General features: G+C 37.7%; 2 protein-coding genes across 4 annotated transcripts in view; both read left to right on the top strand.

Annotated features, from left to right (window-relative positions):
• Positions 1-12,506, top strand: part of dpf1 (double PHD fingers 1) — a 39,175-nt gene extending 26,669 nt beyond the window's left edge. The window contains exons 9-12 of the mRNA XM_067508377.1: positions 4,023-4,142; positions 6,800-6,912; positions 7,320-7,401; positions 8,145-12,506. Coding sequence (XP_067364478.1) covers positions 4,023-4,142; positions 6,800-6,912; positions 7,320-7,401; positions 8,145-8,215 — 386 coding nt within the window. The 3' untranslated portion in view covers positions 8,216-12,506. The remainder of the gene's footprint in view (positions 1-4,022; positions 4,143-6,799; positions 6,913-7,319; positions 7,402-8,144) is intronic.
• A 7,072-nt stretch (positions 12,507-19,578) lies between these two features.
• On the top strand, positions 19,579-22,055 carry si:dkey-243k1.3 (endonuclease domain-containing 1 protein-like). Of its 3 annotated transcripts, none has more exons than XM_067508804.1 (6): positions 19,579-19,724; positions 19,852-19,964; positions 20,094-20,194; positions 20,917-21,031; positions 21,264-21,420; positions 21,523-22,055. In XM_067508804.1, exons 2-6 carry the CDS (start codon positions 19,884-19,886, stop codon positions 21,912-21,914), a joined length of 846 nt encoding a protein of 281 aa, XP_067364905.1. In that variant the 5' UTR covers positions 19,579-19,724; positions 19,852-19,883; the 3' UTR covers positions 21,915-22,055. The 3 variants fall into 3 exon arrangements, with proteins under 3 accessions (XP_067364905.1, XP_067364908.1, XP_067364907.1); XM_067508807.1 differs by having other exon boundaries at positions 19,632-19,724; positions 19,945-19,964; XM_067508806.1 differs by having other exon boundaries at positions 19,663-19,724; positions 19,848-19,964.
• Positions 22,056-27,266: the final 5,211 nt, after the last annotated feature.

Genomic DNA, 27,266 nt, shown 5'->3' with positions numbered 1-27,266 from the left:
GGTCCTGTAATTTCTCACAAAGCTGTTATTTTCTCATTTTTCTCAAAAAACTATAAGAAATGTTCTTATCCAGATCAGTGCCATTTTCTAACTTAAAAAAAAATTGAATATTGAAGGAACAGGTGTTTCTTTATGGGTTGAAAATATTGTTTTCTTTTTAAAGCTAACCATTTATTTGAATTATTTCTAAAATATGTAGTTAAAGAAGAACAGGATTGTTTTTTGAAAAGTTTGTTACAAACAAGTTATTTAGCTTTTAGATCTAATAATAAAATGTTAAAAGATATATTAAAATCTGCAATAAGAACAGAGGATCTAAATGAGATGTAAAAAATGAAAACAAAAAGATAGAAAATTGAGGATTGTCTTGATTCTCCTCTGCTCTGCGGTCATTTCTCCAACACAAAAAATATACAGCTTAATTTGATTAGAAAAAACATGTTGCATCTTTGTGGTTGTTTTTGTGATGTATTAATAATTTTAATAATACATTTATAAAATAAAAAATACTAACCCCCCCAAAAAATAGAAGTATTAAGGAATAGCAGCGTCTCAGAGAGCAAAGTAATGAAGGAGCACCATAGGGGAAGGAAAGGAGAGAAAATGAGAAAAGGGGAGAGAGAAATATTAAGCATAGAAGGAGAACGGATGGTAAGGGTAAGGTGTTGGGGGGTGGAGGAGATGGGGTGAGGAGCATTTGAGGATTCATCTCTTGCTGGTTAATTCCCAGGAGGATCTCTCTCCAGCACTTGAAAGCTGTGAAGTGTGCGGTTCTGCTCATACTACTGCTAGTAATTGGACGAGGAGAAGAGGGGAGGGAGGGAGGGAGGGAGGGAGGGAGGGAGGGAGAGGGTCAGGTAAAGGAGGGAGATGTGGAGGTAAGAAAAATAAGAGCAAACAATAGGAGGAGGGTGGCTGAAGCAGGTAAAGATTTGGAGACAGGGAGAGGTAAAGTTAACAATGAGGAAGAAGCAAAAATAACCACCTGACGTTTGCCATCGTTCTTCCTTCATTGGCTTCTCATTCTTTTCACATTCTAGAATATATCTCTTTTATTTTTCCTCATTAACTCACTTCTCTTTATTCTCATCTCAGTCCTCATCTCTGCCACCCTCCCTTTGCTGGCGATGGCGTGTCTGTGGTTGCAGGCGGCTTCTGAAACATGGCCGCAGGCATTTAATCATTGATGGAGTTTTTTTCTCTCCATGCAGGCAGGCCAGCAGGCAGCCTCGACTCACTCACATGTATCAGGACCTGCTGATTCACTCTCTGGGGCCTCCATGCACCCACACACACACATAAGCACATGTACACAAGCACAAATACAAAGGCAGGGATGCACGTGCACACACACATGCTGTAGCACACAGACACAAATAAAACGCAACATAAACGTGTTTTATTTGTGTGTGTGTCTATCCACATGTGTGCCTGTCTACTTTATTCCACCAGGGATTGGGGGCCCCAGTCAGCAATAGTGAGTCCAAATAAAAGCAGCCAAGATAAAAGCAATTTATTTGACCAGAACAAGAAGACAAAAACGTGTTTGCATTGGCTCCAGGGCCTGCACGCCACATATGTCTCTACAGCTTTATACATCCTTCTGCTAGACTCAGTAAACATCTGGCTCTGTTCGTTTCTTAAAAGTAAATACACTTATGTAGCTACTGTAGTATGCTCATGCAGTATTACTCTGGTCTATTGTATTCTGTTCTCTCCCATATGGAGCGTGAAGTGTTGACTGTAAGTGGTACTGCTCCATCAGTTTGTGTTTAATAGTTTGTCATGATATATCGCAAAACTCTATTTATTTTAATTACCATCACATTAAAAATTGTATTTGTCCAATATTTTATTTTATGACAAATAACTATTAGTGCTAATTACAATATTCATTATGTTTTGTTTTTTTTCCAATGACTTTAACTGTGTTTTTCTCTTTTTATAAATGCTCCATCTGTGTTGTGAATTTGGTTTCCTTAATGTGCTTGTTTACCTACATCCTTTTTAAAAGTTGCAGTGTGTTGAGCTCTCAGGGCCACCGTACATAATCCCTGCTAAACGATTTCTTTTGCACAGCCTCATGGAGCATTAGAATGTCTGTAAACTTTTAGTATGCATGAAATTATTGTGGAGAGTGTTAGATTCATTTGATATATTTGAAATCACTTTTTCAATGAATCACTGCTATATAGGCTGATTTGCTTTTGAAGAATCTATTTCATCACTTGCAAAAGACTTTATTAAGAGTAGAAATACAAAATTCTAAATTGTAGGTACTAAACAGTGTTTGTTTGTAGCCGTCACGGCAGCTCAGTCAATCCGCCTTTCAGTCTGACATGCAGTAAACCTGAAGCACTGAATATTCTGTTGATGGGTGCTCCCCAGCTACAGTGCATCTACTACATTAGTTTTCCCACTTTCTTACTCATCACTGCACTACATGTCAACATCCCAGAAGTGACATTCTATGCAATTCTCACAGTAAAAATGACAGCCTCTTTCATATGTTTCTTTTTTCTTATTTCAACCCTGTTGAATTCTGCAGCAGCAGGTACAGCTTATCATTTCCCTCCCCTCCTGTGTTCTCTGTCTGTCGGTCTGTCTCTCATCCTGATCAGAGAGTTTTTTTGTTATTATTATTTTATTTCTCAGAGGATTAAAGCCAGACCCTGCGGAGTAGAAACCCAATCTCTCTCTCTCTCTCTCTCCTCATGCTTTTTTCCATCATCACACACACACCCCACACACCCTTAAAGCCAAACAAGACACTACCATGAAATGGATGGATTAATGACCTCTCTTAGTCTCTCCATATCACCTACAGCACTGTCTGTCTGCGTGCCTGAGTGGGTGCTTATCTATTGTCTTTCTGCTTGTTGAGTGGCTAACTATGTGGCGTATTTACAGTATGTGTGTGTGTACTTGTGCAAACCACTCTATTGTATGCACTGTTGCTCTGTCCTGCCTGGTGAGTCATTGTGAAGGATCCGTCCAGTGGATTATATCTTAGGGAAGAAAGTACACGTACAAAATAGTCTGCAGTGGTTATGTGATTGCTTCCATTAAAGTGATTATGCAATCAACAGCAGTACGACATGCAGACAGTCAGACAGACAGACGAATAGTAGGGGTAGATATGAAACGAACACACATACACACATATATACGCAGCACTCAGGCAGGCAGGGGGAATTTCTCTCTTGTTAATAATTATTATGAAACGGCTTCACATGGAGCACTTGCCTCTCTGCGCTCAGCGTGACAGCAGGTCTGTCCCGGCAGCCACACACGCACACACACACACACACGCACACACACGCACACAACACACACACACACACACACACACACACACACACACACACACACACACACACACACACACACACACACACACACTTATTCTGTCTTTCTTGATTTCCTCTTCTTCTTCCTCTCCCTCCACACAGGCCGCAGGAGCTCTCAGGGGACATGTCCCTCTTTGCTTCCCTGTCTTTCCCCCACCCCCTCACTTCCTGGGTGAGCAGGGGTTTGGTGAGTCCCAGTTTTCAGCGCAGGTCTGCACCGGTGCTTGTTTTCAACAAAGTAAACAGATGGAAAAAGAGAGAGAGATAGACAGAGCGTGGTGCCCAGCTGGGGTGGTGCACAGTCTGGCAACAGGGACTTATTTACACATCTCCTTTCTTCTTCTTTGTCTAACATCTTAACATTTTACCTCTAATCACTTTCTCTTACTAAAACATGCTCTCAGCAATGTTTTGTCTCTCTCAGCACACCTTGGTGATGGACACTCTTTTGATATGTTGGAACTGTTATAGTCTTTATAAAAAGTCTTTCCCTTTCTAATCTGTCTTGCTGTTTCAAGACTGATACATCTCCTTCACTCTAAAGCAACATTTCATAACACTGACTTATGAGTTTACACTTCTTATCCTCCTCGATCTAGGAGCACAGGTGAGAAAAAGCTGGAATCCCCCTTTTATTTCTTACCCACTTCTCTTTTGTTTTTGTTCTTCCAGCCAAGAAAGCACCGGATGGTTCAGTGATTGCCAATGGCTACTGCGACTTCTGCCTTGGAGGCTCAAAGAAGACTGGATGTCCTGAAGACCTTATCTCCTGTGCTGATTGTGGACGCTCAGGTAGGGCACCGCTGAAGGGGATGAATGGCAGGAGGAAGGCGGTCCTATGTTAATGCACAGTTGTGAAATATTTTATTTTTTATATTTCATCTTTGCTACATTAATACATTCAAGTTTTGCTTCCTGTATTACTTAAAATGGATGGACCATACCAGTGTTTTTTTGTTGTTGTTGTTTTAGCCCATCTATTACGAATCATGTAAAATATATGTAAATGTATTTAGAGCAATTTTCTGTAATGTTTTGCATTTCTGAGGAATTTTTACCAACCTTTAAGGTAGCCATTGGTTTCCATTTATAAAATATTTAAAACCAGTTTGCAGAGTCTTGCAATTGACCAGAGCCATGGTAGCATTTTTTAAACTGTGGTGGCCCTGAAGGACAACATACTGTAAATAAAATGAAAACATAAATACTATTAAAGGTCATCCACAGAAAATTGCAAATACCAAAATCAGCACAGAACATGTCACAGTAGAAAGAAACAACTAGATGACATAAGAAGTGATGGTTATTCCAAAGGTGCTGTTCAGTGGCAGCTGGACTTGCTTACATTTGTTGAAGAGTTTAACTTGAATCTTCAACTAACAAGTTAGAATCACTTCATTATGTATGTGACTTTTAGCATTTAAGTTATCTCTAGCATGAGTATTTGTTTTAATTGACAATTAGAGGTGTCAGTTTTGCAAGTTATTGTTCTTAAAGGCCACTGTTAAAAAAAAGACACGAATGCCTGCTTTTATTTGTGTAAGTTATGTTTCTGTAGTACCTGTAAGTGCAGATTTATTTGAAAAGCCTTTGCCGCATTCATCAATAACATTATATAGTAAATAAATCCATACATGACACATTGTCTTTCCTAAGCTATTCTGTGCAAGCTCATTTTCCAGAATAGAAACAATCCATTGCTTGAAACACAGGAAAAATCAAATCTTCTTAAACAATATGATATGCTTTGGAAAAAGTCTTTTCTGCAAGCATAATTTTCATTCCTCATGCTACTGCTTGCTACGAGGTTTGAATGTGGCAGGAATTTAAATTCACCTTAAAACCCTATTTTGCAAGCATCAACTTCCAATAAGAAGTGTACTATATACAGGTGTATTGTATACATTATAATCAGTTTCTTAAAAGTGAAAACAGTATAAACATAGCTGTTTATCTGTTGTTGTTTTTAATATTTTATAAGCTTTTGTATAATGTTAAGGTTACTGTATCAGATACATTGAGTAATCACATAAAATACGATTTAAATATTTAACAATCAGCATGTACAGCTCCCACTATATGCAATACATAGGATGATGTCTGCAGAACACAATATGATAGGAATAAGATTTTTAAAGCCAACAATGAACTCTGGAGCCTATTGTGGTTTATTGTGGTCATGTCCAACAGAGACATTTCTTGACATTAAAATATTAATGGATTCAAACCACTGATCCATTGTAATCTTGGTGTGACCTTGTCTGGCAAAAAGACACAAAATTGTTTAGGATATTTTGTGCTGCACCCTTTGCACAGCAAACGACTTTATAATTGTAATATTTTAAACCATTGTCTATTTCCTCTTTTGAGATAGTACCCAATGTGTTACAAGTAGCTTCATTGAGTTTGTGAAATAATTATTTCCCCTTAGCATGTATATATTTTGGTTGAGTTTATTGGAATAGATGTAAGAATGTTTTTTTTTTTATTGTTGTATTTTTTTTGTAAATTCTGGTTAAATGTATACATGCAGATATTGCAGTGTATTTGGTACAGAATTTGTGTACTTACTTACTTGATCGCATGTACTATATATATATATATATATATATATATATATATATATATATATATATATATATATATATATATATATATATATATATATATATATATATATATATATATATATATATATATATATATATATATTCCCCACATGTTTCTTTTCATGTGAAAATAAAAAAGAGAACAAAAAAAAAATGTATGTGATTTGTAGTGAATGGGCTAAAGCTTGCAAAACATTGGTATGGTCCCTTCTTTATAACCACTCATATACAAGACAAATGAAGGTCAGGAAATGAGGATGACATCACATTCCCATTATTGTGATCATGTAAAAACAAGTTTTAGGAAATTCTAAAATAACAGCGTAAGAAGCCAGAGAGACTTTAATGGAAACGAAAATGCAGTAGAGTAGAACCTCTTAGATTTGCAAAAAGTGTTGTTTTAGAATTGATTACATTTACTGACATCCCAACATTTTTCAGTTTTTAAAAACAAAAGCCAATTATTTATAATATTTCATAAGAAGGCTTTCTTCACCTTTGCTGTAATATATACGATATTGTTTTTCCCATTTCACATTTTATTGGAAATGCAAAAAATGCTTTCCAATCCAACTTTCAGCTATATTAAGTGATATAATGTTTACATCTGCAAAACACCATCATTAAATTCCCATTTTAGTATAAATAAATCACTTCATATGAAGCATACAACGTGATAGATAGTTGCAATAAATGGATGATAGATGATTGTCCTTAAAAAAGAGAAAGCCATGGTGAAAAATGTTGTATGGCTGTGTGCTTGCGTGTATGTTTGTGCGTGTGTGTGTGCTTGTGTGTGTGTGTGTGTGTGTGTGTGTGTGTGCGCGTGTGCACACCCAGGCCACCCATCCTGTCTGCAGTTCACAGTGAACATGACGGCTGCGGTGAGGACTTATCGCTGGCAGTGCATCGAGTGCAAGTCCTGCAGCCTGTGTGGCACCTCTGAGAACGACGTAGGTTCTCACTTCAGACTACATATTACCTAGTGTTAACACATGTGGCTGCATGCACATTCACCCACCCACACACACACATATACATTCAAAGAGTTTTTATTGAACCTGGAAAAATACATTTTACCAGGTTCAAGAAGGTTTGATCAGTCTAGACCAATGAAGATTTCTAACCACATGGCATATTTAGAACCTATAAATGAATAGATATTGATAGGAATAAGCACTTTAAATTTCAAGCAAGAAAGTGTTATATTTACACTATATTATATTTATATTATATATATTATATTTATATATTTATTTTATATTATGATACAATAAAGTGAAATAAAACAGTACAAACATTTATATTTATATAACTATGTAATCACATCTGTTTATGTGAGTTTTGTATTCTGTTCTAGGACCAGCTGTTGTTCTGTGATGATTGTGACAGAGGCTACCACATGTACTGTCTGAGCCCCCCAATGTCTGAACCACCAGAGGGTATGTATACTACTATAACAACAAGAGGACAACAAGCTGTATAATATGCAGTTGCTGATAAATTAAAAAAAAGACTGCACTGTAATGTAGACAAAGGACAGTGAAACCTAACTTTGGCAAGTGAGAAAAGTCAAATGAAACTAGCACTGTGCGGATTTACCATCAAAAATCCTTATTTCTTTTTTGGGGGAGCATCTTAATCTGAATTCATTGGGCTGAAAGAGTCTTGTCCAAAATGGAGCAGGTACATCTATTTAAATCAAACTTCCCATTTTCCTACCGCACATAAGATGGCTGCCTTGGGATGTTTGATGGCGTTGTCATGGAAATAAGTAGTAGAAAAGATAATCTGTTTCCATGGCAAAAGTGTCACTTGGCTGAACATACAGTTGCAGTGCCACTTGTGTTCAACACTCACTAACGGTGTCATGCTCTGCCCACACATGCAACACGTTTGATTTACAAGAAACATTTTTCAGCAGTAGTCAGTTATTTTAGGTTTGCACTCACAAAGAGCCCCGTCTCAGATCTCACAAGGATGGTAAACATCAGTCTCAAGTAGATGTTGAATTTATGGCACAAATCCTACGTCAAAATCCAAACACCACAGACACAGCATGTGATGTTTCAACATGGAACTTTAATTTACAGTGTTACTTAATGCTCTGTCTGAAATAAAGGATTAATCCACAAGGCAGTGATTGAACTTCTGATCTGTGATGTGCTGTGTGTGTGTTGTGCAGGAAGCTGGAGCTGCCATCTGTGTCTGAGACAACTGAAGGAGAAGGCCTCCGCCTACATCACCCTCACTTAATCTGTGGAGCTGCGCCTCATCCTCTCGGCTGGTCATCCTCGCCAAGACCACCTCTCTCTCACCCCTCTCTGTGCCTCAGTGTCCCCTAGTTCTTTATCTGATCTACTTGCCGCCACTTCCATTAGAATCCGTCCCCATGACCTTTGACACGACTGAGCATACAGACCCTCGTAGCTCCACACCCATTCTTGAATGTCTCTCCAGTGGCGAGACAACCTCCGTCCTTTTGTGCCACTCATTCTCCCTGTTGTGCTTGACCTAACCCCCCCCCCCCACCACCACCACCACCACCACCACTATCTTGCTCTGTCTCAGCAGAGGAATTCATCAGCTGGCAATAAGTTTGCTAGCGAGACACACACTCCAGCCTGCCAAGGGCACTTCAGAGGCATACTACTCCACAGGAACCCTCTTAAGGGTCCTCAGAAGAGCCCTCATGATCTTCAGCTGCAACTGAGTCAAGTAGTGAATGAGAATTAATAAGATGGATAGGTGTTAGGCCCGAGGACAGGGATTGGAGACCCTGGATAACCATGGAGCAGGATGTTTCAGTGTTAGCCAACTGTGAAATATACACTGAACCAAATTTCATTTACTCTTTCTGTGCGTTACTGTGTGGAGCTGAGACACTGAACTTTGCTCCATTGTTTGTCTGCTGGGCTGCTGTCCTGGGCAGATTCAAATGGGGGCATGAATTGTACAGAATTCAGACTGATTCTCAATCTACACACTTTTCAGATTTCCACTCAGTGGCAAACAATGAGTACCTGGTCAGGAGCTCTAACCATCTTCGACCTCACCCTGTCCTCTCTCCTTGCATGGGGTTTCTACAAATTAATAATGCATTTTGGGACTGACACTGAAGGTTTTAGTTTTGAATGTCATCCTCGGATGAGAGGAGAGATGGATTTTTCTCTAATCAGCTATCGCTGATCAAACAATGTATTTAAAAATGACAGTGTAGGCTTAGCATCTCTCACCCAAATCCTTTACCTGACCTTTATTTGCTCTTCACACTGACTGTGAAGCCAATGCGGGACTGAAACGCTCCTGGTGCTTGGTGTGTAAGATCTGTGTGTTAAGAATGTAGGATGGACGTGTGGACAATGCAGAGCTTTGGTTGGCCCATGCTGAGGCCTAAAAATGTCTTTTTTATGATTCCTTTTTTATTTTTCATTTGCATGTTGTTATTTCAGTTGTTTTTACAGACTTTTAATTGAAATTGAAAAGAAAGCACACTTAATTCGCAATAATGTGTTTGTGATATGAACTGTTTTGGCCAAACTGTGTGTTTTAAAATCTGTGTGTGTCTGTGTGTCTGTGTGAGTTTATTGGAGCTCTACAGTAACTGTAGCCAGCTAGAGAGTTGTTCAGTAGAGGGAAGGCTATGCGAATGTAGGGAGAGTCAGCATTTTTTCAGGCATCCTGACAGAGGTCGGACAAAGTGACTGTTTCGCAAAACTCAAGAACTGGCAACGAAAATGTAAATTAGGACAAGGGAATCGTTAAAGGAATAGTTTCACACAGAAAAATGTGAATGTGGTATCAGTATTCTTATCTCTCCCTCTTTCCCAAATCTTCAAACTATTTCTCAGTTTTGAGTCTACATAAGTAATTGCTAAATTTATTGCCATTAAAAAATGTGACTACATACCATCTGTATGAAAATCATTTCTAGCACATACTACCTGTATGAGTACTTTTCTAACATGCAATCTCAGATTTTACAACATTTAGGAGAGTTAATCTTGGATAAATATTGGCACAACACAATAACATGGCAGTTGTAACAAGGGTGATAAGAGCTGCTCCTGTAACTTAATCCACTTCTGCACTTTTTACTTATATGATCTAACCAGTTATGGTAATGTTGCTTGGCAAAGGTACTAAAAAAACTAAAACACTAGTAATATCACAAATCACTGGTGCTAAAGTACATATGTGCTTTTCCACTGCTGACACTTAATGACTTGTAACCTGGAGCTTCCCATAACCCAAACCTTTTGAGAACATGTACTGTAGGACAGAGACATTTGCCTGTGCAGGGCTGGATGTTCATGGCCTAATAGGTGGAACAACTGTATAAATGTATCCTGTTGTTGTCGAGTTGTCATACTTGACTAATCACAGACCACCCCATCACCCTGCAAGTAGCTGGGACTTTGATGCTGTACCATCACCCTAATGCTGTCAAGATGCAACTGTTTGCAAACCAGGAACAGTACAGTGGAAACAGAAGTAAAACCCAGGACAGTGAGTACAAACTGGGTTATGAAGTTTCTGTAGTGGAAATAACCTGAGAATGATTACATTGCTAGATTTCCAGAGCTGTTTCTCTGCAAATTGAGTGAATACTTCTTATCTGTGTAAAGTGTCCTGCAAAACATGAGGCCACCTGTTTTTTGAAAGTGAAACAATAGAAGATCTTGTTTAAAAAAAGTCTGCTACCTGCCAACCTCTAGAAGCCAGTATTTTCAATCAGCACTTGAAGACCATGCTGTTATCATAAGGTCAAGTTTTTCTTAAAGGTATTAAATCCAAACAACCACCCATCATGTATTTTTCTGAGCTTGCACTGAAGTGCAAGTGCTGATTTACAAAGCGTCCATAAAATGATCTGTGGGCTTTAAGCTTGGACACACTAGTTGTAAATAGGAAAATGAATTAAGAGCAACAAATTGCCATTTCATACAGTGTTTCATATGCTTGTGTACAGATTAAGTATGAATCCGGTCAGAAGTAGTTGGTTTTGATTTGAATAACCAATTCATTTTAATGCTGCATCATGTCTCTAAAAGGAAACTCACAAGATCAGATGGCTTGTGAAAATGTACCTGAACAGTAATTGTGTTTGCCATCTGATATTGAAAGACATTAGGTGCAAATACTGTGCTATCCCTCAATTTAATGTAACTCCACTGATGCATGAATGATACCTGAAATGTTTCTGAATTTAAATTTTGATATCATCTGTGTTCATTTTCTTAAAAAACGATGAGAAATAACATTTCATTTTCGTTAATTTCCTGTTTCTTTCCTTGTTTGTTTTTGTAATCTGTGTTTTTTCACATTTTGCACAGTGTGGCTGCATTTGCTCTCCAAGTGTGTTTATGCCTTTGTGTGTGTGTGTGTGTGTCTGCATACTGTATGTGTGTGTTTAACCACTTATGAATACTGGAAGGTCAGAGAAAAGCAAACTGAACCAAAACAGTGAATTATTATTATTCTGCAAACATTTTCTTCTCAGTGGAACCACATGCATGGCACAGCATTGCTAGAGGATTGTATTGTTGAGTACGGATTACAACAAAGGTGTACTTGAGTGCACACATTTTACACAAGGCACTTACAATAAGAAGTATTCTTATTTCAGTGTGTAACATCTGTGTTACATTTTCCAACAAAACCAGTTGTATTCATGTAAAACTGTTTATTTCCCTCAACCAATCAGAGCTAACAACAAGATTTAAAATGTGTTTGATGATGAAATGGTGATGACTGTTAGATTGAAAATAATGTTTATGTGGATAGAGATTAATGATGAGGATGATGATCATGATAGTGACTGAAAAGCCTTGTTATTGGGAGCTTTCCTGGCTCCTAATAAGAGAAGCATGGTGGAGTCAAACTAATTTTGATTGTACTATCTGGGGAGGGTGGGGAAGCCATGTTTGGGTTTTGGAAACGTGGGTATCCATGTGATTATTATATTAAGATTCAACCTTCCCTTTGAACAAATAGAAAACCGTGGTGATGGTGATGATGGTGGTAAAGCAAAGCTGCACCGGGAATCTCCAGGCCTCAAAAGTTGATGCCATTACCCCCATCTCTCTCCATTTTAGACTGGCTTAGTCAGAGGGTTAAGACTTTAGGCCATTCTTGGCCTCTATTGTAAATTGTTCTGTGATCTTGCTTGCACTTTTTTTCATTTTCCAAAAATTTGAAACTAATTGTAAGTATGTGTGCGTGTGTGAGTGCGGGTGCACTTTTGTTTCTAATCTTACAAGTTTTTTTTCAATGTGACTGTCTGTTGGAAACAACACTGGATAAAGATGAATTTTTAATTTGTATTTTTTACCTTGAGAGAAAAACAAAATATTCTTTGACATTTCTACCCCCCCGACACCCCACACCTACCTGGAAATGCTTTGAAATGTGGACTGTGACCGCATTGCTGTCATCACTGCTGTCAGTCATTCTCTGTGAATTCATCCAGCTTTCTCAATTTATCCTTTTTTTTTCTCTCTTCCCTCGACTCATTTTTTCCATTAAAAAGATGAAATTGAAAAATGACCTCTACCTTTATGTTGTCATTGTGTGTATGTGTGCATTTATTTGCTCTAGTTGCTGCAGTATAAATCACTGAATATTTGTGCATTTTTTGGACAGTAGTCAGTCTGCCTGTCTGCTCGTCTGGTTGTCTGTATTGTTGCCAACTAGGACAGCTTACCATTCAGTTTAACACATTTTTTTTTCTCAGGTGGGGAGGAATTTCTAGCCCACACAATTCTTCCCTCACATGCAGTTACACTAATATGCTGAGAGATGAGACCAACCACTTTTTCCTCTTTTCAAATCTATCAAAGCAAAGTCTGTTCAAAGTCTTCTTTTAAACCCAGAATAACTAATTATCATTTCCAATTTAAATACACTCTGCAGCTTAAACACATTCATCAGAATCTTTCATTTTCCAAAGCACTCTAAAAATATCTATTTTAAAATTCAGTTTTTTTTTTTTTACCATTTAACTTGTTTCAAAAACGAGCAAATTGTCTAAGATTAGGGGACAGCATTGTTTTGCTTCTGTAAGTGGCTTGAAAAAGTGGGAATTGGGGACAAAAGAGCCCCATTGTCCACAATTGGTTTTGAACAACACTGCAGAAGAGAATACACTTTGCTATTCAGGGCAGGTACAGTTTTGCTATTTGTGATGTATTCCTGGAGATGAGACATTCATCATAGCTGCTGTGCTGGCCAGACCTGGCTGAGCAACAGCAGCAGGGTGAAGTCAAGCTGATCAACAATTCCATTTTTTCCTTCCTCGCTTCCTTCCAGAAGCCAGAAAACCAAAAACTAGTGCACACACTTGGTTCCTTGGGGGAATATAGGTATTTTTAACAATATGCTCCGAAAAAACCAATTCCTCCATCCATCCTTTGGCAGAGCTCCAACCTTATCCAAAATCCTGCACACCACCCCCAACCCCCGCGATGGTGTGCATACAGAAACCCACACACAAACGGAGTGCCACACACTCACGCACACACGAAGACATATATACTCAGACATGCATGTACACAAACATGTACTTTTACGCACATTGTAGACTTGCACCCACTCACACATACACAGCCTAGAGCCCCCATCTTCTTATGAGCTTCATTACTCTGACCCCAGTCTCCCTTTCATGTCTCAGAGGATGTTTATGCTCTGTGCATGTGTGTGTCTGTGTGTGTGTTTTCTCCACTCAATACCTAGTAGAGTAAGTGTATGTATATTTATTTAGGTTCGGACTTAGCACAAGTGTGCTTGTATGCATGTGTGTTTGTATGCATGTGTGAGAATGTGCATACTGTATGCCAATATGTGAATACTGTACTATGTGTATGTAGTGTGTTTGTGTGTGCATGTGTGTGTACGACTTCCCAGCCAATTACCACATCTCCCAGACAGACTGAGACTGCCTAGACCCTGCCAGCCAATCAGAGTGGGGCTGCGCACTGCCAGGCCGGAGGTGGTTGCTATGGGAACCATGAGGCCTGTTTGCATGGTGGCTGATGGAAGAGTGATGGATTACAGTAATGGGATGGAGGGAGGGAGGGAGGGAGAAAGATAGGGAAGGAGAAAGGAAGAAAGAAGAAGGGAAGTATTGGGAGGGATAAGGATGGGAGGATGGGAGAGAAAAAGGGAGGAAGAAATTGGGGGGAGGGGGGAAGGAAGGGACAAGGGGAGGTGAGGAGGAAGGAGACAGACTCATACATAAAGATATTGGAAATGTATGAATGCATCTGAAATGAAGCGACTTAGGAAGATGAAAAAGAATTAAAAAAAAAAGATAAAGTGGGGGAGGAGTGGAGAAAGGGGAAACTGGGAAGTGGGTGTGTGGGGTGTGTGTGGGGGGGCATCCAGTGTCTGTGATTGAATCCCTCTCTTTCCCTCTTCTCTCTAGGCTGGGATGTGTGTCTGGCCATCTGTCCTTGGAGAACACAAAGAGGTAAGTGTGTGGAAAGATGCAGTCTCACCTTTTTGCCTCCTCAGCAGCACTGCAGTCCAACTGTACAAGACTACTTCAGTGTTTCCACCAAGCTATTACAACCTGCTCCGCCCGCAAGTATTTATAAATGTCAAAATAATGGCTTTCAATAAGTCTTATACACCTCCGTATGTTTTGCCAAATACCACTTGATAAACTGATGTGTAAGTGACTTGATGTGGCAAAAAAATCAAAAACCAGTGCTAAATCCAATTATTTAATGTTACTAAATGTTACTATTTTTATTTTTGAATTGTGTTTGTGTGATATCTTTTCATACAAAAACAGGCTTGAACATATTTATAATGTTTATGTTGATTTGATCCCGTCGCTGTTTATGGTTTCACAGACTTTTTTTTCTAATCTTATAAAAATCCATTATCCTCCATAAACACATTACTCATGTTTGGAGTCAATTCAGAAAGACTACTCATCACGTCTCATCACAGGTTGTTAGATATTTAAACAATGTCAAATTTGTCTCCTTGATATATTTAAATTGTTTTTTCTAGGTAAAAATGTTTAACTTTCAGATTTTTTTCAACTCGCTAACCCCTAATGCAGACATGAAGGGCAGACATTACCAGACAAAGCGCTTTACAATTTATCAAGTTGTGCACACACTCACGCACATTCCTTGTTTTGAAACATCTTCTGAGGACCAAACTATGCTGGGCTCAGCATCTTGCCATAAAAGGTGATGCTGCCATTTTTTTCAGGCTTTGGGTTAATTTGAGGTTCAAGAACTTGCCTAATGACACGTTAACGTGAACAGGAGGAGCTGGAGACATAACCAACCACCTGGTAAGATAGTTGACAACATGTTTCCCTTTGGTGCCATTGAGTAGCTCTTCTGGTGTTTTTGATCATAGCAGATGAAGTCACTGGCCACTTGTCCTAGAATTTTAATGTTCAAATTATGAATCCTAAGTTTCATGCCTAAAAGGGCAAATAACTAACAAATCTTTGCAACTATACAACTTCATCAAATAAGGAAGATCATGATCAAAAGTTCCAGAGCAACTAGAGAGTGGACCCCAAGGTAACAGTTACTGTTTATCTCTGTTTGCACAGTAAAAAATAAATCTCTTTGGATTTGTACTAAGACCTCCACTGCCAGGCTGGTTGGAAACTTGCTATTAGGCTTTTAAGGACCAAATTATCCTAAAAATATTGAATTAATTATAGAAAAAGTCAATCTGAAATTACTAGGAATAACAACACAACAACAACAACAAAAAACTTCTACTGATTGTTTGTGTCCATGTTAACACAATCACCAAAAACAATACCCACCAAAATCTTGATCTTATCTACACTAAATTTATTTGACCAGAGACCCCAAAGGTAATTAAAAATCAGCTTCATTAATTAACATTTTAACTTAGCAAATCAATCAAAGTGGCTAGAATCAATGTCAATTAAAGCAATGTGATTTCCTGGACTCATGAGGGGCTCATGCCAAAAAAAAGAATTCAGAAAATTGCTCATAAGTACCATTTAAAATTTTAAGAGTGATTTCTCCTAGCCTCTTACATATACAGTGTCCTCTCACTGACAGACAGAGTCTGAAGATGCTTTTGAGGCAAGGATTAGGCTAAATCTGTGTCTGGGGAACCCAGTTCCCTGTGATCTTCTCAGGCGACAAAGTGCTATTCAAGTCAATTAAAGATGCAGTCCACTCAAATTAACTTCTGGGCCAAATCAAAAACATAAAAGATGCCACTAAAATCCATCATAGCAGCAGTTCAATACATTCTCTTGTGATTCAAAGTGTCATCTTTAATGATTTTCTGCCACAATCTGCACTTTGAAGGTGCTTCATAGCTTTGAAGCTGCTGATTGAGACAAAACAATAATTTACTTGTTATGAGTGTTGATAACACTTTTCAGTGATTGGATCATTAGTTTGCAGAATGAATATTTTCTATGTGAATGCTTGAATGATCTACAACAGAAACTGCATTCAAAAGAAGAGAGACTTCAAAGCTGAACTTGAAATCATAATTCAACACTGCAACCTAGAGGCGGGCTTAAGCAACAACATCTGTATTTTACACAAAGACACATAAATACTATACTATAATACTATAAATAAAAAGTAATACAAATTTTATCTGGACAACATCAATCAATCAATTAAATATGCACATTAAAAATTAACTACTTATTAATTTACATATTGTAAATGTGTACACTACTCACAAAACGTTATAAGGGATATTAAACTTTAATGTGAAATCTCAGAATGCACCTAAAGTGCACTACAACCTTTACAGGTAAACTTTATTTGACCTTGTCTAAACTTTTGAATGCACGTGTCCAATGTTTCAGTACTTATTGTATACAGTAACTGTTCACAGGTGATTAACCGCAAAAATCACAGACTGATTCATAGATCATGTCTGATCCATGAATCGACTACTAAATGTTCTGGTTCAATGACAATTTGTATTTAAACAGACCTCTCTCATTATGCTGTTCACATTTTGACATCGTGAGACTAAGGTGACACCTATCAATTGACAAGTTATTAAGACATTGACATTGACATTTTTTGTTGTGGTATACCCACCACTGTTTTTTAATAAATTGTTTGAGAGGAAGAAATTACCATAGCATGCTTCTACTTAATTGCCCTACTTTCATAATGTTATATTATTGTAGCATGAACTTTTTACATTTTCCATACATTTCACTTTTAATTTCCAAAGTCGAATATCTCTAACTTTTTACGAGTAGTGTATGTGGTTTATTTATTCTTCTATTTGAGTTTACACAATTTCAATATCAGCTTTAACATTAACCCAACCATTAGGTCTCTGTGCCATTATTACCCGTGTCCTTAGTGACAATTTTCATTATTCTCTTGTCTTCTTGCTTCTGTCTTTATTCTCTTTACACACTTTCCATCTGAAATTACATGCAAAGCCAAACAGTATGGCTCATTAATTACTAAAAGTCATTTATTTCCCTTAATAATAACATAATTACACTGAGAATACACAGTTATAACATTGTGTACTGTTGTGTAGTGTCTTGCAGTTATGTGCTATGAGCTTTACACTTATTGGTTAATGTGAAAAATGAATGTCAGTGGAGTAATGGGAAGATACAAAGCTGATTAAATAAAGCCTCCATCTCTTTATCTTATCTTTAATGTTGTTTGTGTTTTTCTGGTATCCACTAGCCTCTGTGGCTTTATTCAAATGGAATATAGTTCAACCTCCAGTGTGTACTTTTACTTTTACACAATTTAAAGGAATGCCTGGGAATAGCTATTAAATACTAGACTTCATTAATGCCTAGGATTTTCAGGAGCAGCCAAAATGTAGTGTCCAAACCAGCTCCAGCTTTCACTAACAACTAAACCCAGATCATTTTCCATTATTCACTTTTCATTATAGGACAATCTGTGACCTGGCAGAATTAGAACTCAAGTTAAATGTTAAATGTTTTATAATATAGTTGTTCTTTCTTAAAATTGAATTTGTTTCTCATTAAATATGAAAAGACTACATTCCAAAACCACTTCCTATAAGTATAAAAACTTATTCTTAAGTATTTTCCACAATTTTATTTGTTGCATCACTGTCAAATGTATAATTCAGTACAGTATTTGAACACATGCTAAATTGCAGCATAGTGCATGGGAAATGACACATAGAATAAGGGAACATCAAAGTAATGAATGGTCTAATAAAAATGCATGTCTTGTTGGAACACAGCATTTGAAAAACGATTCATCTGTTTATTGAGCCAAGTATAGCTTAAAATAAATACACAGAAGTATTAGATTTGAAGAAGAATGTAATGGAAGAAAATGTGTCCAATGTAGAGTTGATGTTTTACAATCATGGTAATTCATTGTAATTTTTGTGTTGTATTTATGGAATCTGTGGTTTTCTATAATTCACATTATTTATCATTATACTGTACACAAGGAAATCAAAACAACCAAAGACTCTGTCGTTTTGGAGACAAGACAGCGAGTGTTTGGCATAGAAGTGTTTTACATAATCAAAGTCTCCTGTATGCTGAAGTGTCAGTGAGTAAGAACACACACACACACACACACACACACACACTTTACACATTTTACTTCCATGAGTTCAAAGAGAAATCATTTCACCACTTGTTCATTATGGGAGTGTAAGCCACAGAGAGTTCGCAGTCCACATGTGAGCTTTCCAAACAACCTTGGCTGCCATCGTGGGAAAAACAACACATGAACATTTATCTTAGTGTTACCTAACTAAAGGTTGGCTGTAAAAGGTTGTGAGTAAATCTGCCAAATGCACATGTGAATTGCCCAGGCAGTGATCTTGATATTAAAGAAGAGGAATGACCATCAGAGTTAGTGATAAAGCCAATACACCAAAATATATATTTGTCTCAAATGTCAGTTCTCACCATCATCTCAGTTGCTGTATGACTTATAGTAACTGTGATGATGATCTTGTTTCCAAGGAATTAGACAACAGCTAAAAATAGAGCATTATGCAGTGAAAAGTGTTTGATTTCATACAGTATTAAGCAAAACATGACTCCCTCAGCAGGCTGTAAAACGAGTGGTGAAAGGATTCAATCTTTTACACCCTTTTATAAGAACATGCATTTTTTGCAAATTGTGCTTAAGAGTACATGCATTATTCAATAATTATTGTAATATTATACTATTAGTACATTTTAATTTTTCAGGTGGGGTTAATTTTACTCACAGTTTTCCCTAATACAGTTATAGCTTAATCTATGCAATAATAAATCTTAGTTTATTTGTTCATTACCATAATTGCTGTAGACTAAAACATTGTAACCAGCAACTGATGATATCATACAAATGTTGTGCAAAAAAATGTGCTTCTGAAGTGTTAGAGTAGAAGTATAAAGTAGCAGAAAAAGGAAACAATCAATTAAAAATTACATTTAACACGACACAAAATACTTTCATACTGATAACAAATAACAGTAATTTTTATTTACATAATGTCTCATATTCTACTATCTTGGAACTAACACCTTGGTAGTGCTAATTTCAACAATTTCCATGTCACTGACCTACTTTTTACACACTTGCTCTTCCACACCCATGTCCACACCTGTTGCGGTAGCCAAACTGTAGTTCTTCCCATACAAACATCACGTGTTAACAGAAATTCAGATAAAATAAGAGGCCAAACAAGGTGAAAGGTAAGAAGAAGTCGGAGACAAACCTGGTTTTGCTCAGACTGTGGTGGCAGACAGATGCACGTGCAGGTGAGTGGAAACACATACAGTACAAACACAGACACACGTCAAAGCTTCAGCTTTTATAAAAGCCCTACCTACACCAAATGTATTTACATGTCATATTATTTTCTTTTCAATTCTATTAAACTGTAAGGGGAAGTTGAAAATCCTGAGGGTTTGTCCAGAATGCAGCAATTACTAATGCGATTGTGCGCTCTTCCCCTCCTCCTCTTCTCTGTTCATGCAGATGTTGTGGAACGTTTTGAGGTTTGTGATCTTATTTCAGTTTTTTAATAACGTTTATCAAGTTATCAAATTTTTTCCAAGAACCAATACATTTCTGTTTGTGTCTGTGGTTTTACTCAGAAACCATTGTTACTCTGTTCTTTGTTGCAGGATGTGCCAGACTGTATGAAATACTTCCATAAAGAGAAAGTACCAGAGTGGGGGGCTTCTACACCTGGTGCTGCCCGTCTCTGTCAGCGCTTCGTTAACAGGTAATTACATTGGTTTTTTTTTTTTGGTTTTTTTGCTAAAACACCATACTCTATTGCTGATACTACACTGACAACTACCAAACTCATTTATTGAATGGACCACCCTGTTTGCAAACCTTCACCTAGTTACACACAGTTATATGATCTGATTTGACATTTTTACCCTCTAAACAGAATATTCACCTACAAAACACATTGAGCATGGTGGTGCACTTGGATGCTAAATGACACACAGAGGCCACAAATCCAAAAAATTAAACTATATTCACAAAACCCCAGACTTTTCTATTATTATTTATTTTCTGTTTTTTCTAGTATTTATAAGCATATTTTATTTCAACACAAAAATATGCAAATTACATGATTAATAATTGTTATGCATTGACTGGCTTTGTGAATCATTTGACAGCAGACTTTGGGTTTGAGAAAATATAGGAGTTTTTACAGTAGTTCACTGTCTGGTTTTGCCAGACAAGTCAAAGTTTGGCAATTTATTTAGTTTTTTAAGAAAAAAGATTTTCTTCTAAATCAAATCAGAAAAATTGTAATGGGTAGAAAGTGGAATATAGATATTAGTACTACATTATACACAGTAGTACAAAGTTAGTTTCATCAATGTTTTTCATTCTCTTTAATTGCTGCTAACTATTTTCTGCATATACATTTCACACATTGTTTTCCATAACAACACTTCTAATCTCTAAGTCACCATATTTCCTCAGGTACCACTTTGCCACACTGTATGACACCAACCATCGTATCGCTGTCTACTCTGCCTATCAATTCCAGCCCAGTAATGCAGGTGGCAGGGAGAAAAGATGGTTTGTAGAGCCTCAGGTTGGTAACTCACATATATGTGTGATGTGGTCAGAATCATCAGAAAGTGTTTCATACATATCACAAACATAAGATGCACTAATGCAGTATTTTTTGCTTTTTTGTTTTCAGTAGATTTTAAGCACTAAAAACTTGTGCATTATGAAAATCTGATATTATATGACTAGTGCTTGCAGTTGGCCCACATACACCCAATGCTTGTTAAAAGTTGAAGATCTGATGTGCCTTGTAGCTTGTAGACTTATCCTGGCAAGCAGAGATGAAGGATGGCTACTGGTTGGAGAAGGACCACCCTGGGGTCTACCAAGGAGAGAGACAGGCTCTGAATGAGGACTACACACATTCTGGATTTGACCGTGGTCACCTCAACCCAAACGGTCACCATGCAGGTACAATAGAAGTCACTGAGCACTCTGGGTTATTTCAGGGTGTCAGAACAGCAGATTTCAACAAAAAGGAAAAAACAGTACCAGTCCCGTTTTCTTTTGCAGACCCTGGCCGCAACGCAACTTTCACGCTGACCAATGTGGTTCCTCAAAACCCCAAGCTGAACCAGAATGCCTGGAAGATCCATGAGTCTCAGCTCGCTGACCTTTTCAGGAAAAAGTGCTCTAAGACCTACGTGCTGGTTGGTGCCATTCCTTCTGCAGACAACTGGATTGTCAAAAACAATGTGAGGCGTGTAAACATCCCAGACTACATGTGGAATGCTTACTGCTGTGTGGACAACAATGACCAGCCCGTTCAGAGTGGTGCTGCCACAGCGAGAAACACAGAGGACAACAGGGTGGTACAGCACAGTTTGGATGAGCTGAGAGAATTTCTGCAACAGTTCTCTAATCAACCAGTAGGGGAACTATTTCACAAAAACTGCAGGGTTTAAGACACTGGAAAAGATAATTTTAGGTGCTATTTACCCTATTTTAGCATTACATTTGTATAACTACCAAGAGTTATTTTTTATATTGATTCACATGTGATCATGCAGTACAGTTTAAACAAATAAAACATATTTAGTGTCTGACTTTATTCTTTAATACATAACCCATTAGATTTAATATCTTGTATAAATCAATTAAATGAAATTTCCTGTCCTATTAAAAAAAAATTAGACATACCCCTTCAGAATGAGCATATACAACACCATCTACATACTTATTACAGAAAATGTAAAGTACATATATAACATATGTATATATTATATTATATATAACAGTATAATAATACTTTTTATGTTGAGCTTAAGAGCATATGATCTATCAAGGAAAAACATTACTAGTGATAAACAGATCCAGAGTATTATGGAAAAAGACCAAACAGAATATGCTTTGACTTGTACTGTGAAATTAGCAAACTCCTCTCTGCATAGAGCAGTAAATGACAAATAGAGAAGTTGAAACCAGGTGACCATACAGTAAATAACATGACAAGTACACTGAAACTGTAGGGAAATTTTAATTTCTAAAGTCTTCAGATGGGAATATTCATCAGTAGACCTGGTTTAGCCTAGTGTGCACCCATTTTGTTCAAGATCGTGTTTCCTGTAAGTACAAGAAAAGGGCGAATAATAGGTTTAATGACACTAATAACATTTTTAGACTAATGCAAAAGCCAAAAACATTTACCTAATTACTATATCTTCACCAGGACGTCTTGTCTGATACTGCTCTTGAGATCATCTTCTGAGTGTTTTCTATTAATTTGATCTGTCTGTTTAAGTTCTTCTAGCAGCTCTACTTTGTCATATCTGGGAAACAATAGTATATAGCAGTTTTTACAGTGTCTTCTGGCTTGTAGCCCATTATGGAAGTTAAACTGTTAAATCCTAAAGTCTTCCTGAAAGTCCTCACCAACTCTCTGTGAAATTACAGGCGAAGTGATGTCTATCATCATGCAAGGCCTTTGAATTCTATTTGGCTTGGCTCTATTTTGGCTTGTCCCTTCAGGGGTCACCACAGTGGAATATAATGCTTTCATTTAATGTGTTGCATTTAAGTTTGGACACTTTTTCTGTATAAAACTAAAATTCTCAAATCGCAAATTGGGAGACAAAATTTTATACTTATGGTAAAGTCATCCAGGAGGACGGGATATGAGGGGAGAGAGGAAGGTTTTCTACTTTGCCATAATTGTCAGAAAAGTAGATCCCTGTCACACCAGACATTTCCTGGGAAATTAAGCAGTATGTTTTCTTTGGGGTGATGTGCAGCCCAGTTCCATGCCTGACCTCCTATCAGCAATCCTCCTCCAGCTTTCAGAAATGCCACCAGGTCCTTTGGGTCTTCAACCACACTGTAGTCATTTGTCACAAACACACCAATTCCCAGGTGGTTACTGAAGGCCTTCACAACTTTAGCTTGGAAGCTGGATTTGCTGAGGTTATCAGCAACAGTAGCACAGACGTGTTTTTGGACCCCCACAGACATATGATCAGATCCATCTCCTCTCAGCCAGGTCAGAGCATTCACCACTGAAGTCCAGCTCTTTCATTCCTTTCATCAGAGACATGTAGGCTTAATGATAGGGTTGGATGGGTTGGGTCACCATGTTTAAAGAAATTGAGTTGAGTTGGAAACAGGTGCCTGAGTCAGATTTAATTTATATTATCACATACACAACTTAACAGTTGAGCTCAGTTTGAGCTAATAAAAAATAGTAAAGCTTCCACTGATACTGACTAACAACTGTCTTTATCTCAGTCCTGATCTTTGGGCTCCGATCTGTTTTTTCTTATCTTTTTCCGCATAGACACTTATTGCCTGTTTTGAGCAACACTCCTTCACTTACAACTCTCGCTCTGCCTTTTGTCTTTGTCTCTCTCTCTCCTGCCTGCCAGCACATTCAGACCTGCTACACACACACACACACACACACACACACACACACACACACACACACACACACACACACACACACACACACACACACACACACACACACACATACACACACTATTTTAGTAACCACAGCCAGGGCAATGACATAAAAAGGCAATAAAAGTCCAGTGTTAATCTTAATGGAGTGAGTGAAATACAGTCAGAAAACTCCTAATAAAAGACAGGATCAGGATCAGGTAGCCACTACGTTCTAAAAACAGGTAACATGTATTGGTTTCAAAAAATGGTAAATAGTTAGGATGCAGTTAATGGACTACTTTCTCTGCAGCTGGCAAACAGGTAGTGCTACAAACAGAAAACGGATTTGTTTACAACACAGGTTAAATAGAATCGGCAGAGAAATGTACCTGTGACAATCCTTGACACAGGCTACTAGAAAACATATGTGTTTACAATTTCAGGCAACAAAGACTGTGGAGAAACATAAGCTTTCACATTCCTGTCAGCGTAGAGAAAATTACCAGACAAAGTTTGGATGAACTAAGATCTAAAAGGCAGAACTTGAACAAAGGCTTTACCAGAGAAATATTTAAATAACCTGTCAGTGCAGCAAGAGTACTGACTGGAGAGATCATATTTTGCCTTCACTATTTTTTCTCCATGATCTAGAATAGATCTTTACATATAAAGCTCAAATTGGCCAAGCTCCATCATATATAAAAGACCTCATAGTTCCATATCATCCCAGTAGACCACTTCGATTTCAGAACTCAGGCCTACTTGTGGTTCCCAGAATTTCCAAAGGTATAATGGGAGCCCACCCCCCGATGCACTGAACCACTTTCTTGATGTCTTCCCTCTCTCTTCTCCTCTCACCCTGCATTTACTGCATTAACTTTGTTTTTTCTTTCGCCTGTAGTTGTCTTTTTCCCTCTCTGTCGCCATCTCTCTGTCACTTTCTGCAGTTTTTCTTGTTGCGCTTTTCTTTTCTCTCTAACTTTTCCTCTCACCTCAACCAGTCATGGCTGATGATCGCCCACCCTGAGCCTTGTTCTGCTGGAGGTTTCTTCCGTTAAAGGGAGTTTTTCCTGTCCACTGTTGCCTGGGGCTTGCTATAGGGGGCTATAGGGGGGAAATGTTGGGCTTTCCCTTCGCATCTGTATAGTGATTTTATTATGTAAAATGTCTTGAAATGACTTTGTTGTGAGTTCAGTTGAATTCGTCTGAAACTGGTCGGTGGGGAGAGTGTCAGAATTCTTTATATGTGAATAGTTAACTGTGTAAAATGTTCAGGCAGTAAATCACCAGGCTGTGACCAAGATAATTTTTTTTTTATCATTTAGCCACCACCACTGCTTGTGCTCATAAAAATGATTTAATTTCTTTCGCCTCTTGTTTTAGTGCTATGTCATATTTTTTAACTTTTCTTAATGCTCTTGTATCTCTAACATTTAGCTGTGTGTAGATTAAGTTAGGCACTGTAAATTAGGTATTGTCATTTAGGTAAGTTTCCTACTAAATAGAACAGACTCTTTTTTTATTTTAAAGCATCAGCAGTTTGACATTCAGTCATACTGGACCACAGACACACAAACAGGCACTAAAGAAGACAATATGAGCTCTAAGGACGGTCAGAAAACCAAGCGCTTAAAGGAGGAGTATGGAGCCACTGCTACAGTCACTGAAGTGAGTTTAGATTTACCTGTTTGCACATTTACCTGTTATTTAGTTGGGAGTTATATTTCGTACTTGCAGTAACTTTCTCCTGCTCAGTCAAACTGTATTTACAGTGTTTCTGTTCCTGACAGCAGAGCTAACTGTTAGCTACAGCAGATAACCTTAGCTACAATAAGTGTAGCTAACAGCAAACAACTTTACTGCCAAACTGCTGTTCAGTGATTTTTTGCTTGAACAAGCCCCAAACAACTTCTGATGGTACAGTAAGGATGATGTTTTCAAACTCCAACTCTTCCCATGGAGCAGGAGCTGTGCAAAGCGAGGACCATTCAGCTTTTGTTGTTTTACCTGAAGAAATTAGTATTAAAAACTAACTTTATTTGTGTTTTTAATTTGTTATTATTAGTGAAACTCAAGACACCCACACAGTGAACCAATAACAGCTCTTAGAATAGAAACTGGCTCTTATGTAGTAGGGGTTTCTTGATTTATCTGTGAAATCTCTAGCACAAAAATATGATGGCATAAGATTTGACCGTATGTATTTGTTCTTTAAAATGTACCTGCTGTCAATCTATGAGAAAATTGATTGCCTAGATCTTGTGTTTACAAATAGTAACAGAGAAATCTTTCTCATTTTGCCTTAAATTAATCAATCTCAATAACATCAATCTGTTGTGACTATCTGATCTTCACTTTTTACATATGATAATGTGAGAGGATTGAATGTAGGTCAGCTAATTTAGGCATGTTAGAAAGACCATCAAGTACGAGTCAGATGTCTTTGCTCATACAGAATCTACAGAATTCATTTAAACCAATCTGATCTGCAAACATAACACTACTATACCAGACACTTACCAGATTTATAATATGTTGCAGATACAGCCTTCTCCACTGTGACCTCTACTCCCTTCACTTGTGTATTTGGTGGGGCAACCAGATAGATAAGACCCCGCCCCCAGAGGTTCCACAGCTGCATCATTTATGACCTTATAGGAAATTGCTAAGACACACATGGTGCTTTTTTCAGCTCATTGGCCTTCAGAAAGTCTGTCTGACAATCAATCTGGATCTGAGGAAGACACAGAACCTTTGATTGTTTTGAACTTGGAGTATAAGGTGCAAACTACTCACTATGCTTGCACGGGTTTGACCCAGGCAATTTGGTTAATAAATACTGGAGAATTGATATGTTATTTAAACATTTTGCCTCTATAAACACTACAGTGATTTGTGCAAAGTCAAGACTTTTTGCTTTAATTCATGGGGTTTGACCAGTGTGGCATTAACCATTCAGAAATTTCAGCCATTTTTATACACACACACACACATTTTTATTGGCTCATAAATAATGGGACACACTAACATAATTAGAAACAAAATGATTGCCTTTAATATTTGAATGATGATGAATACTTGAATACTTGAAATACTTGGATGAAAATGCTTTGCACTTAATGACTGCCTGGAACTCTTGGACATGCCTAATGCTATCTTTTCCCCATACCAAACCTGTACTGCAGCTATATTTAGCTCCTGTTTGTTTGTGGTCTTTCTGCCTTCTGTCTTGTCTTCAGAAAGTGAAAAGTTGCGCTATAAGATTTAGATGAGGGAGAATGAAGAATTTTCCATTTCGTTGCCTTGAGACAATCTTGGGTTTTGAGTCCTAATCCACCTGCGAAATGGAATGGTATCACTTTTGCAGTATTTATCTGAAT

This window comes from Channa argus, chromosome 6 (assembly GCF_033026475.1).
Source record: "Channa argus isolate prfri chromosome 6, Channa argus male v1.0, whole genome shotgun sequence".
NCBI classification, from domain to species: Eukaryota; Metazoa; Chordata; class Actinopteri; order Anabantiformes; family Channidae; genus Channa; species Channa argus.
The sequence above is the reverse complement of the archived record's forward strand: the minus strand, read 5'-3'. Positions and strand labels throughout refer to the sequence as shown.